The sequence below is a fragment of the Salarias fasciatus genome, chromosome 13, assembly GCF_902148845.1.
Source record: "Salarias fasciatus chromosome 13, fSalaFa1.1, whole genome shotgun sequence".
Classification (NCBI taxonomy): domain Eukaryota; kingdom Metazoa; phylum Chordata; class Actinopteri; order Blenniiformes; family Blenniidae; genus Salarias; species Salarias fasciatus.
The window spans coordinates 10,898,199-10,912,600 of NC_043757.1; the positions used below are offsets into that span (position 1 = coordinate 10,898,199).

At 43.4% G+C, this 14,402-nt stretch overlaps 1 protein-coding gene across 1 annotated transcript in view; it reads left to right on the forward strand.

Moving 5' to 3' along the window:
- Nucleotides 1-1,403: 1,403 nt before the first annotated feature.
- wdr11 (WD repeat domain 11) overlaps nt 1,404-14,402 on the forward strand; it is a 66,918-nt gene continuing 53,919 nt past the window's right edge. The window contains exons 1-5 of the mRNA XM_030106229.1: nt 1,404-1,590; nt 3,653-3,764; nt 10,919-11,072; nt 11,308-11,481; nt 11,603-11,804. Of these exons, the coding sequence (XP_029962089.1) occupies nt 1,505-1,590; nt 3,653-3,764; nt 10,919-11,072; nt 11,308-11,481; nt 11,603-11,804 (728 nt within the window). The 5' untranslated portion in view covers nt 1,404-1,504. The remainder of the gene's footprint in view (nt 1,591-3,652; nt 3,765-10,918; nt 11,073-11,307; nt 11,482-11,602; nt 11,805-14,402) is intronic.

Sequence of the window (14,402 nt, forward strand, 5' to 3'; positions counted from 1 at the left end):
CCTTTCATCATCATGGCAAAGAGGTGAAAAAGAGGAAAAATGCAGCCTTGGAAAAGGGAATTATGTTGAGTCGCCAGCAGAAAAAAAAAAAAAGTGGTTTGACATTAAAAATCCCAGTGTGAACAAGAGCTTACTGTGCACTGGGATGGCTTCAGTTCATTATGTCTCTCACCCCATCATAGTGCGTAAATCATGATATAAACCCATATATGTATGTTTTATCCCCAAAAAAACATGAACAACAAAGCCAGGACTTAAACCCTCGCCTCCCACATGACAGGTAAGAATTCCACCACTGGATAATCAGTCTCCATATGTGATATATCTTACAAGCGAATTGTTACCATATCACTGAACCAGCACAACCCGGCAGACCCACAGGCAAAATAATAAATCAGTGCCTTTACCTACCGAGACTGCAACTCGGTGCTCTCAGCAAGCAGATCAGCCACACTTTGAAAACCTGTTCCCTGCAGAGCAAATGGTTCTCTAAATCTTCCAACAGCACAAGATGTGTACTTCCATACATTTCAAACATCTCTCACGGCTTCTTTAGCACCTTTCACACCACAAACAAAACCATTTTTCTCTTTATAGATGAAGTGTAGGGATATACTTCTCTTTTACCCATCCTATTGGAAAGCAACCTTAACTACACATGTTAGGAGAAGTGGGTTGGAACAGTGTGGCACCTGGTGAGGTGGAGGGTGGTCGAAAGTCTTGATCCAAAGGAATCCATGGTATTAACCTGTGGGCAGTGGTACTCAACCCAGCAAATCTTCAATTAAGATTAAGTCCACTTTCCTAATCTCTAGGCCACCACAGGGTCCACAGAAGACATAATTAAAAGGAATATTTACTGTAGGCTAATTCTAATTTAAAAAAAAATATTGGTTTCGTCCATTATGTATGCAACATTGTTTGCACCCTTCATTATGAAATCCTTTTCTGAGATAGCTTGCACTAACACCTTAAATTTGTCCTCATTATTGATAAAGTGCTTCAGAAAGGTAAAGAAGTAGGAATGCGTAAGAAAGAGAGAAAGAAAATGCTGACGATGTTCTGTAAGTCACCCAGCCCAGTATTGAGTCACAGTTTATGAGGTAGACACAAGTGAACATATCATTACATGAAACATCCTCCATGAGCAGCAGAGATTGATCCTCCTTCTAAGCACAGAGGTCAGATGCAAACACTGTATTAGTTTTCTATTTTATGCCAGCAAAACAGCAATCAGCATATAAAAAATAAATCTATGGTTTGACATTTTACAACCACAATTATTTAAAAAGAAATATCACTGATCAATAGCATTATTTTTCCCAGGCTTGCCCTGAAGCGGAACTATATCCAGATGGAGTTTGTTGCTACACGGCGTACTGTTGAGAAGCACAGTGTCACTTCCTGTTAGAATTGACAACAGAGCCGCTACCGGGAAGCTAACTGGTTTAAACCTGTTGTTCGTCAATAAATGTTGTTGTAGCACAAATATTGAGGAACAACAATGATTCCTTACACTGTCAACATCAAGCTTGCGGCTCGGACGCTGACTGGCACTCTCAATCTGCAGAATAAAACCGCAGTTGATTGGTGAGTAGTACATCTCTGCAGCTAGCATGTTTCGGTAGCTAATTAATTCAAAGAAGCTGAATGAAAGATGTCACTGAACACGTTTTTATTGTGGATGTAACTTCTATTGCTGGTTAGACCTATGGCAGTGTTATGTGCTGCTGATACTGTGGATTTTTCTCTGTCGAAAGACTAAGTCTGCAGGCTGTCATGTGTGTCATGTGATTATGTGACATTCTACTGGGCCTGATGGATTCCTCCAGCCTTTATGTTTTTTTCTCTGAAATGCTGCTTGAAGCGTTGACAACAACGTGACTTCAATTCAGTGAAGCCTGGGGGGTGACAAGCGCTGGTAACCTCGTGTGTTTACATTATATTCAAAGGCAGCACGCGCAAAGTGACAAGATGTTCATGAGGCTCTTTTGTCGCTTCTGTTGTCTTGACCTTCACTGTGCATGTATTGTCGATCTTATTTAGTTTGTCCAGAAAAACACCGAACTTTAACTTATTATAAGGTTCAGTGGCTGACGGTGATCGTGTTTATTGCCAACAAATATATTATTTCTTACTTTATATTGACCCTCATTTCAAAGACTTGCTTTCACAGTCAATGGATGCATGATGATTTTATGTAGCTTTGGATTTCTTATGGTGCATCCTGCCATTCCCTGGTGTAAGCTGAGATGGATAGTCAAAAGTTTTAAAATGATGTGACATGCATCATATATATTTAAATTGAGATAAATCTGGCAAGGTCTACTTCATTCCTGAACTTTAGAGCTAATTTCTTTCATAGTATTTTTATCATCAAGCAGAGAAACTGTATATAATTTGCTATAAGCATTGATTTCAGTGAAACGAATGTGGAAAAATGTGTGTCGGGGATGCAACATGTGGGTTTTAGTGTATGTAATGCTGCTGGTATATTATATGCTCATGTCTGACAACTGTATGTGAAAGGCCTAAACAGGGAATGCATATTTGATGTGTGAGTAAGTGGGAATATATACTGTGATATACCATGACAGTGAATGAGCCGCCTCCAGGTGTCGTGTATAGAAAATGATTAAGCATGATGACGGATGTCCACCTTTTACCACCAGTATCAGTGACTTTATATAACCTTGTTTTCATGGTTTGGCATTTGGTGACATAAGCACCTATCATCACCCAGTATTAGCCACTCTGCTGGATGTGGCAGAAGATCCTGTTTTATACGCTCTCCCAATGGCTCGCATCCAACAGCGATTAGGTGACGAAGGTTATTCAGTCATCAGGCACAAAGGTTAACTAATGGTGTGCTTCACTGATTAAAAGGTATATAATCTATGATTAAAATCACCCATGCATCACAAATGTACTGCATCTTGTGGCCATATAAACCTCTACAACTAAGTGCATCAGCAACCCATACACTATACCGATCAACCCATAATAACAGTAGTTTCAAGTAAACACTAAACGGACACAAAAAAGGTTTCCTACAGTAGTCAAAATGCAGTAAAATGAGGATGAAGTATAGAGATGTTACCTGATGACAGAAAACTCATAAACTGTAGCCCCTGAAGTTCAGTCTCTCTTCAGTCAGCCACATCTCTGAACTGATCAATCTGTTTCTTTGGGACTCATTAACTGAAAGTTTGAGAATGTAAGGAGCAATTTTAGCTTACAGTTGAGTGATTTAGCATTCCAGTTACATATGCTGACACACTTACTGAAAGACAGTAGGTTAGATATTTAAAATTGTTATGCAACTTACAGTTTTCAACACTTATTATTATATTTTCATAGGTGAGAGTATGCAAATCACTGTCAGTCACTGTGGTTGAGAGTACCACTTACAAACATTTATTAAGGCCTAAAATTCCCCGGCAGTCATTCCCTGTCTCTGCTTCTGCTCTGTCTTCCTCCTAGCGTGCATTCAGTGGTGGTTCCTTGCTTGTGTTTCAAAGCAAAATTGAGTTTTGTTTTCAAGACTTTGCTTTCTATTCAGTTTTGTCCTAATGTATGATGCTGTTCTGTGTATGGTTTATCGATAGCCTTTGTAATTACCATTATTCTGTCTTTCTGTCATGTCCTGCAGGGGTTGGCAGGGCCTTATCGCTCAGGGATGTCACTCCAGTATTCTCATAATTGATCCAAAAACAGCCCAGACAATCCAGGTGCTGGAGAAACACAAAGCAAATGTAGTCAAGGTAAGTTTTTCAAGCACTGTAGTTTGCTTTACTTCCACTCGCTGGTTAACTTGCTGGCTAATTTATCCAGTCTGTCAGTCTATACAGGGTCAAAAAATGTTGAGGGAACTCATTTCTTCCTCAAAGCTGTTGGAATGCTTTCTGTTATTCAGCATGACTTGATGCTGTATGTTGCACTGCATGAAAAATCATGACTGAATAGGCAACTAGGGCTGAACGATATGGGCAAAATTTCATATCTCGATATCCATGCCAGATATCTCGATATCGATACGATATATTACAATGGTTTCAGTGAAAGTTAAGCATTTTTCAGAAAAATAAAAACATCATAATACAAAAGGATGTAAAATAATGCAGTTTTATTAATGAGAACTCACTGCCACTACCACCAAACTTGTTTGTGCAGATTCTGCAACCGCCCTCTGCCATCAGCTGTCAACCAGTAAACGAGGTTTGTGGTTGGTTGGCCTTACCTGTGCATGGGCAAGCTTACATGCAGGGCAAGCAAGGGAAATCTTGATGTCGTTGATTTTGAGAAACTAATGTCCTGAATGTTCATATCCCGATATCGATATAATAACGATATATCGTTCAGCCCTATAGGCAACCCATTGTATTTGCTGTACAAATCTAAATTAAGGCTTTAGTTGGTTTCTCCAAGTGAGCACCAAGTGAACCAAAAACTCGGTAACACATGAGTAGTTATAAACACTTATAAATAATCACAATGCTTTATAACCCACTATACAGCATAGGGTTAGAGTTAGGGTTAGGTCCTGATGTTATAAAGCATTGTGATCAATTATGAGTGTTTATAACTATAGTTATACAGTGCTATATGTGTTATACAGGGGTGCTTCAAGTAAAGTGTTACCAAAAACTCCTATCTGAAAATCTCTGCTGTGTTCGTAGCGTAGCGTTGGCTGTGCGATGAGGAGAGCTGCTGCAGGTGTGTGTGTGTGTGTGTGTGTGTGTGTATACAGGGAATTTTTACAACCATCATTGTTTCTGTAGAACTTATTTGCCTTAATTTGCCAAAATCATCTTGATGCCTGAACTATTGTTTATTTCATGTGAAAAAATTGCTAATAAAAATGTGGGAATAGAATCGGAACAACAGCCAAAGAATTACAGTAAGGCATAACTTTTTTCTCATTATTTTATTAACACATTTTCAAATAAGAACAATTTATACTGCACCTCATCAGGGTCTCTTTTTACTACAAAGTTGCACTTTAATTTCCAATTAGAGAAACATAAAAAAAAAAAAAGTTTTGTTGAAGAAAATCCTGATTCTCAGAATATTCTCCCTCTTAAAAGCTTTTTCTTTTTCCAACAGTTTACAATTAGGTAACAAAAGAAGACCTTGAGGGGAGACTGTATCACTTACTAAATTACTATTCATTAATTCTGAGCATCTGAAGAGCAGAATTTACTCCTTGTAAACATAAGAAATCAGTCAGCTGAAGTGGTGACTTGTTAACCATCAAACACTTGAACGTTACAAAAGGTTTTTACAGCCGTTTGTCTCCTGCTGTCCCGTTATTGATCGTAGTGTTGCTGATCTTGGTTGATTTACCTTGTTTTCATGTATTCAGTATTTGCAGCAGTTGGTATTTAGGTTTTCAGCGTGAATTGTCTCTCAGAATTAGAAGGTTGCAGGTTCGATCCCCCATCTGTTGAAGTGTCTTGTGTGCTTGCGTGTGTGATCATATAAAACCATTAATGTCTTGTGTTAAAATGTAGTTAGCTTTTTCATCTTTCCTTCTTTTACTTTACTCTGATGTTAGTATGGATATTTGCTTTGTTCCATGTTATACTTGGTATGAATTTCCAGTTAATCTGTTTTTGTATGCATCTCCACATTTGTCTGAGGTTTCCCATTTTAAAATCAGGCCAATGACAACAGATGAAAATTAGCTGGTTTGGGATAAATGTGGCTCATTAACAGTCTTGTCTTTCTTTTTAATTAATGAGAACTTTCCCAGTGAAATAAATTGACAATTGAAGGGAGACTTCAATACTCATTTCACAGGGATCGACAACCGTTTCTGAATATTAAGTAATAAAGAAAAAGATGCAAATCTTCCAGTATGAGAAGTTGTTTTTCTTTTTTTTCTATGATAGAATAGCAGAACGAGAAATGCGCTCCAAAAGTTGTTGTTGCATCTGTAATTAATTGACTGATAGCTTCAACTTCGCTTCACAGACTTCAAACCACTCACTCTGCGCAGAGATCTTACTTACAATAAACAGTCTTTTAGTAAATTGAAACACCTGTAGGAATTGGTAGCACCAAATGGCAAGGGTTGATCAACCTCTATTGCTGCAGAACAGTTTCAAGTTGTTAACCTATATCCTGTTGCTTGAAAAAGGATTTCTTTCGACATGAATGGCGGCGCGTGCACACGCAGCGGCTCCTCTCTGTCCCGACCAAACGGTGTTTCCGTGTTTTTTGTGCGTCCCAAGGAGAACTTACTCCCGCAAGCTTCTGCTCGACATCCGCAGAATCATATTCAGAAATACATTCACGTCAGAGATTTCAGCGGACGTGGAAAAGCTCCGCTCCTACGGTCTGCTCCGGAGTCCCGCTCAACCCCCGACCCTCGCCCCTGCGGTGAGCCCACAGTGGAGGCGCCACAGGCGGAACAGGAGGAAGCAGAAGAGGGGTAAGCGCGGAGGTATCCGAGCTAGGCTAGCTGCTAGCCCTCATCGTCCGGCTATCCCCACCATCATCCTGGCTAACGTGCGCTCGCTGGATAACAAACTGGATTACATCCGCCTTCTTCGGACATCTGTAAAGACTGTGAGTGAGTGCTGTGTCCTTGTCTTCGTGGAAACATGGCTCAATGACAGCGTCCCGGACTGTGCTATCCAGCTAGAGCGGCTAACATGCTACCGGGCTGACAGAGCGCTCGTCGAGGGGGGGAAGACTCGCGGCGGGGGGCTCTGTGTTTACATCAGTGACGCCTGGTGCCGTGACGCCGTTGTCGTCTGTAAACACTGCTCACCACTGGTGGAGTTTATGATCATCAAGTGCCGCCCATTCTTCCTGCCAAGAGAAATTACAGCTGTTTTACTGGCAGCAATATACATCCCCCCTGGCTCCACCAACAACAGGAGTGGGGCACTGAATGAACTCTATCAGCACATCAGTGAGCAGCAGACAGCCCATCCTGACGCCTTCCTCATCCTGGCTGGAGATTTCAACCACGCTAACCCAAAGAGCGTGTTTCCACAACTCCATGGACATATTAACTTTCCCACAAGAGGTGCTAATATCCTGGACAATGTTTTCACTACACACAGTGGTGCCTACAAAGCCACCCCCCTCCCCCACCTCGGGGCTTCAGACCACACTACTGTTATGCTCCTGCCAGCATACAGGCCGCTGGTTAAAATCAACAGACCAGCGAAGAAGACAATCCGTGTGTGGCCAGAGGGGTCGTCAGCGGCACTCCAGGACTGCTTCTCCACCACTGACTGGAGTGTGTTCAGAGAGGCGGCCACCTTCAACGACACCATAGACCTCCAGGAGTACACAGAGACCGTCACTGCTTACATGAGGAAATGCATGGACGACGTCACGGTCTCCAGAACCATCTCCACTCACGCCAACCAGAAACCATGGCTGACAGGGGAAGTCCACAGACTTCTGAGGGCTCGGAATGCTGCCTTCAGAGCTGGGGATGAAGCAGGCCTAAGGACAGCCAGGGCTAACCTGTCACGAGGTATCAGAGTGGCCAAGAGACAGTACTCCAGGAGGATCGCAGATCGTTTCACTGACAGCAGAGACACCAGGAACCTGTGGCGAGGGATCCAGACCATCACGGATTATAAGCCCGCTCCACAGACCTGTGACAACTCCACCTCTCTGCTGAATCAACTGAACGACTTCTTTGCTCGCTTTGAGGCCGACAACAACACCCCAGCACAGAAAGCCCCACCTCCTCCTGACGACCAGGTGCTGAAACTGTCCCCGGACAGCGTGAGGAGATTCCTCAAAGGGACCAATGTACTGAAAGCCCCAGGTCCTGACAATATTCCTGGTCGTATCCTGAGAGACTGTGCTGAGGAGCTCACTGATGTTTTCACTGACATCTTTAACATCTCGTTGAGCCAGGCTGTTGTCCCCACATGCCTCAAAGCCACCACCATCATCCCGGTTCCTAAGAAGCCGTCTCCATCCCACTACAATGACTATCGCCCGGTCGCACTCACCCCCATCCTTATGAAGTGCTTTGAGCGGCTAGTCATGCAGCACATCAAGTCTGCCCTCCCATCCACCCTGGATCCCTACCAGTTTGCTTATCGGTCCAACCGCTCGACCGATGACGCCATCGCCACTGCTCTCCACTCAGCCCTGACCCACCTGGAGACCAAGAACTCATACGTCAGAATGCTGTTCATCGACTTCAGCTCAGCATTCAACACAATCATCCCCCAGCAGCTCATCTACAAACTGGACCGGCTGGGACTCAACACCACCTTGTGCAACTGGCTGCTGGACTTTCTGACAGGGAGACCACAGGCAGTTCGGGTTGGCAGCAACACCTCCGGCACCATCATTTTGAACACGGGGGGCCCCCCAGGGATGTGTGCTGAGCCCCCTCCTCTTCACTCTGCTGACCCATGACTGCACACCCTCATCCAGCTCAAACCTCTTCATCAAGTTTGCTGATGACACGACCGTGGTGGGTCTCATCAACAATGACGATGAGACAACCTACCGGAGTGAGGTGAGCCGCCTGGCCACGTGGTGTCAGGACAACAATCTCCACCTGAACGTGGAGAAGACGAAGGAGATTGTTGTGGACTTCAGGAGAGAGCATTCCCAGCATGCTCCACTGACCATCAACGGTGCTGCTGTGGAGAGAGTGAGCAGCACCAAGTTTCTGGGTGTGCACATCTCTGAGGATCTTTCCTGGAACACCAACACCACATCACTGGCTAAAACAGCTCAACGGCGGCTCTACTTCCTCCGTAGACTGAGAAGAGCGAGAGCCCCGACCCCCATGATGACCACCTTTTACAGAGGCACTGTAGAGAGCATCCTGACCAGCTGCATCACGGTGTGGTACGGCGCCTGCACCGTGTCCTGCTGCAAGACCCTGCAGCGCATTGTGAGAGCAGCCGAGAAGATCATTGGTGTCTCTCTCCCCTCCCTCTCCTCTATTTACAACACCCGCCTCACCCGCACAGCCACCAGGATCGCAGGTGACCCCACTCACCCTGCCCACAGCCTCTTCAGCCTGCTGCCGTCGGCTAGGAGACTGCGGAGCCTCCGGGCCAGAACTAGCAGACTCAAGGACAGCTTTTTCCACCAGGCAGTCAGGAAGCTAAACTCCCTCCCTGCTCTGCCCCCACTCCCTGTCTCTGCCCCCCGCCACTGACCTCAGGCCTGAACTTTTGTGTTTTACTGTGTTATTAGTAAATTATTTTATTTATTTGTTTGTTGCACCGTGGGTCCGAGAGGACTGTAATTTCATTTGTGCTGTATGTGTTTATGTATGGCATATTTGACAAATAAACTGACTTGACTTGACTTGACTTGACTTTTTTAATTCTGTACATGTTTTTTAAATTTTGAGTAACCAGTTGTCCAGTACTTTTATACCATTAGAAACTATCCGTTGGACTTGACTCAAACTGCAAAAAAAATAAATAAATAAATAAATAAAAATAGAAAAAATTGAGGTTTTAAAGTTTTGACCATTAGTGTGTTAGACACAAAGATGTAACCAGTAGGATTTCAGAAACGTAGAGACCCTGTTTTATACTCTTTCATTCAGTTTTTACTGAACTTTAATAAAAGCTGTCTCATCTTTTTTAGCGGCCTTTTTCCACCTAGGTTTTTCCAAGGAAAAGAAAACCACCAATCACAAAGAGGGTGTAAAAATTAAAACCAGAAACAGGATGCCAACAGGGTACACAGGACTGAGCCAGTCAAATGTCAGGTGTGTGTAAGAAACGCTGACTCATTGATCATGCTCGGAAGATAAAAAGCCATCCACAGGTGCTGGATTTTGTGAACAAGCTGTTCTAAAGCTTTAAACTGCCGCATCTGTAATGGTTTGGCTGGCAGGGAGGATGACGCACCGTGAGAGGAGCAGGAGGAGTCACGACATGAGAGCAATGATAGCTGAAGCAAAACCAAAGGCCTGTGTGAGGAATAGGCTGGCAACGCCAGAGACTGTTTAAACTGTATGCAACCAGGAAACATTTGGAAAGCGCAGCAAAGTTGCACTGTTGAATGTATTTGCTTGTGTGCACATCTATGTGTTGTTGCAATATTTCAGAATATTACTTTCTCTTAAGTTTGAGCCTTTTGAAGAAGGAAACATCTTCTAATCAGTGTTGTCTTACATCTTCACCAATACAGTGCAGTGAATGCAATATTTTTGCATGGCTGAGTCTTAAATCATTTGCATCTTTGTGACAGTTCTCATTAAGTCTTGTGCTGCTTTACTTGTGAAATATTTACACACGTCCACTGATGGAGTAATATTTATGTGTCCATGCATTGGCATGAACGTTGTGTGACCTTGAGTAGATCAGTTTTGTCGTCTCTGTGACAGACAGCTTCAGCTCCGCTTCACTGTGTAAACAAACTACAGCGACACTGATAAAGGCTGCTGCAGCAATGACGGACAATCCCACTGCGTGTGTCTGTGCGTGTGTCCAAAGATGTGTGTGTGTGAAGGTAAATAATGGACAATAAATTCTACAGTGATTATCGGGACCAGTGCTCAATCCAAGGCATTCATTCTTCACTCTGAAGCACACTTTAATCCTGTAAAGCACCACAGCCACAGCAGCAGGACATTCCTCACAACCTGGCCAGACACAAGAAGCTTGCTGAATCACAACAAGAAAGAAAAAGGAAAAGCAACTACATTAAAGAGCATGTTGGTAAAAAAAAAATATATATAAACAAAATCAATTATTTAAAGACCACCCTCCAGATAGCCGTTCATCTTTTCATGTTTAGAACCTGCACTGGTTGTGGTTTTTTTCCCCCCAGTATTCAAGTGCATAAAACTTCCGACAGTCATCCTTCGTGGTTGAATTTTTGACGAATTGCAAATTATCCTGCTGGGTTTCCACAAACAAACAGCCTTATATGCTTAAGTGATCTTGTTGTTTGGTAGGTGAAGTGGTCCAGGGAGAATTACTACCACAACATCAGCTCGCCGTACTGTCTGCGGCTGGCCTCGGGAGACGCGTCGGGGAAGATCATCGTGTGGGATGTGGTCAGCGGGACCGCCCACTGTGAGATCCAGGAGCATTCGAAACCAATCCAGGGTAAGAAGTATTCAAGCTACCAACCACTGGGCTTGTTGTGAGTGTTTGTCAGCTTGCTGCAGGGAGCTGACTTCACCCCAAGCAGCTCTGCCAGCAAGAAATATGGCGCCGTTGCTCCGGTGTTGCCATTTGTTTTCATTAAGACGCTGTTACTGCCACTCCAGCTGATGCACGTCACACCTTCGTCCTCCTAATTCCGGCCTCGATCCTCCGTCTTCTTCTCTCTCTCTGTCAGACCTGGAGTGGTTGTGGAATCAGGATGCGTCTCGGGATCTCCTGTTGGCCGTCCATCCTCCCAACTACATCGTTCTGTGGAACGGAGACACCGGCACCAAGCTGTGGAAGAAGAGCTACGCTGAAAACATCCTCTCCTTCTCTTTTGACCCGTTTGACCCCTCTAACATGGCATGTAAGTGAACAGAGTAGTCACAGCTTTTAGATTTACTGTTTATCATTTCTTTTACTTTTTTTGCAGCACTTGGCAGGTACGCGTAACTGGATTGAGTTCTTTCATTTCTCTTTCTCGGCAGTGTTGACCAGTGAGGGGATCGTCTTTATCACAGACTTCTCCCATGCCAAGCCACCAGGCAGCGCAGGCAAAAAAGTCTACATCGCCAGTCCTCATGCGAGCCCGGCACACACCAAACCTGCTCCGGCTGCCACCCCGGCACCGACCGGTGCCAAGAAGGCCCTCAACAAGGTCAAAGTGCTCATCACCAATGAGAAACCCACGTAAGAATCACTTTGTTCATCATCTTTGGGTGTTTTTTGAACATAATTCTTCTGTATGAGTTCACAACAGGTGCGATCAGCTCGGTCCACTTTTCGGGTTCTTCCTTCTTCATTCCGTTTGTCAATTTTGCCAAAGTGAATTTCTGTCTTTAAAATGAATTGAGCCAGCTTATCTCACTCCGGTGTAGCTGACATAAAGCAGAGGCATCAATCACACCTGAAGCAAGGTGTGATCGGTGAGAGAGTTGGGATCGTGTTCTCCCCCTGCGCTTGACTTGCATAAGAAAACTTGTTTGCTCGTTGCACTCGGCGTTGACTTTTCTTCGCCTTTGAAGTTGGTTCAGAGTCAGGACAATTTATTATCACTCCCTCTGCAAGATATCGTTCTCGAGAAATCAATATCAAAAAAGAGTGACATTGAAGCGGGAAAGTTTCACTGAACGACCTCAAACCTGGCACCTTGGAAAGTAGAATATTTTTTTGGGGGAAAAATGGAATTTCTTAGTAGATAACCTTGTAATTTCGCATGATCGCGGCCACATTCAGAGCACAAGTTGTAAAAGTGGCAGGTACAGTCAATCTGAAGGAAAACTGACATCAAGAGCTATCAGCAGCTATCACATTCAACTCCCAACACGAATTAATCTGCTTGGTCACCTGCTGATGACCATCTGAACACATCTAATAGCACCAGTAGTGAGGATTCAAGGAGAAGAAGGTAAGGGGAGCTGAAAATATCTCCGTAGTCTGAAATAATATGCCTTTATTATCCAGTGATTCATTCTACTACTTGGAGGTAAACTGCAGTTTAGGAGCAGCTTTCATCTCTTAGTCCATGTCTGAAACCTGTAATTCAGGTTTGTCAGTTGATGTGGCTTCCCCTGGAAATATCTGTGTGGGTCAAGACTGATTTTTACCACACCGAGTCTCACAAATGGACTATATTTACAAAGTGAGTGGAGCAGAGAGAGAGGACAGAAACAACCCTCCCAAAAATCAAAATCACTCAATGGGCCACTCAAGTTTTTTAGCTTCTTTTCATCATGGAATTGAAATATTGTTATGAGAAGGGTGCATTTTTTTTTCTTTTTTACTGTGTCCTTAAAGCTCCTTCTTTATTTCACTTAATTAAAAAAAAAAAAAAAAAATCCTCAGAATGAAGTCATCTGGCAGACTTGATTTCAAACCACAGGCTGGTTGTTTGGCGCTCCTCCACAAAAGCCCAGCTGAAGCAAAGCTAATAGCAGCACGGCCTGGCAAAGGACCAGCATGCAGCAGATCACAGAGAATCCACTAGTATATGATTATCCCTTTATTATGTCATGTTAGGTTAGCTCTGTTTTATGTACTCATGAGCCACCAATGGAGAAAAAAAACTAAGATCAGGCAGATTCTCATACCATACATTCACGACACGTCTTTCAAAGATGTGAAACTTCTTTATATGCTTTGAGCTGATGTAAAATTAACAAATGGAAGAAAAAACTTGACAGATTTGCTTTTTTTTTTCTTCTTTAACACACAAAGCAAGCAAAAGAGACTAATCTGATTTAATGCAGTTTGGTGACAAACTTCTGCAATTATATAAGACAATACTTCACAAAAAGTTGCAATAGATCAGGAACCAAAGACTTGTTTGATGTGTTGGCAGCTGTCTGCCTGAGTGGTTTTTAGCTGTCAAACAGGATTATTTATAGCAGGAGCATCCCTTTCTTTCTGTCTACGTCCTCCAACCGGCTCTAATAACAAACACTCTATTACTCTTAGTCTTCTTTATTCTCTCCCTCTATCACATCCTGTCCAATTCAGTCTGTGTATCTTCTCTTGGTATGTGACACCTCACTTCCTCACCTTCCACGATGTGTGTAATTGCTCCTGAAAGTGCATTATTCCTTCAGTGTGCCTTTGTCTCTGTGTCAGTTTCGGTGTTCATCATGTTCACTGTTACAGTATCTCGCCTCTTTGGCTCCGTCTGCCAGCAGTTGATAGATGTGGGTTTTAAACGGGAGCCTGCTCCATCGAGCTGTTATCAGAAAAGTAGCGAATGCAGCACCGAGTCAAACGCAGTGGCGTCTCTTGAGGTGGCTGCCACGCATTTCTTTCTTTTTGTTGAGGTGACCGAAAACGGCTGTGAATACATGAATGCACACACCTGCGAACAAACATTCCGTCAACTTATAATATGCATATATGATATGGCTCTTGACATTTGACCCCGATGTGATATCAGGCATCTGTCTTGTCCTGACGGCCGGAAATTCAGTATTTTATGATTTGTGGTAGCAACAAACACTTTTTCAACTTGTAATCTGCTTCCAAATTACACAGAAAGGAAACTAATAAATTATATATTTTCTTTGAAACCAAAGAAACGAGTCGGGGAACCATTGAGGTTGTTGTGTGATACCATCTGGATAACAAAGCCGGTTAGCGGCTGAGCCGCTCGGAGATGTGCCGTCTGTTTCCTGCAGTTTCCTCCTCAACTGCTGACTCTCGATTCCTTCAGGAGACTTTTTTTTTTCCAAACTATTGTAAAAAAAAAAAAAAAAAAAAAAAAACTCCCCAAGGTGACCGTTTTTTGTTTTTGTACTGCTGCTG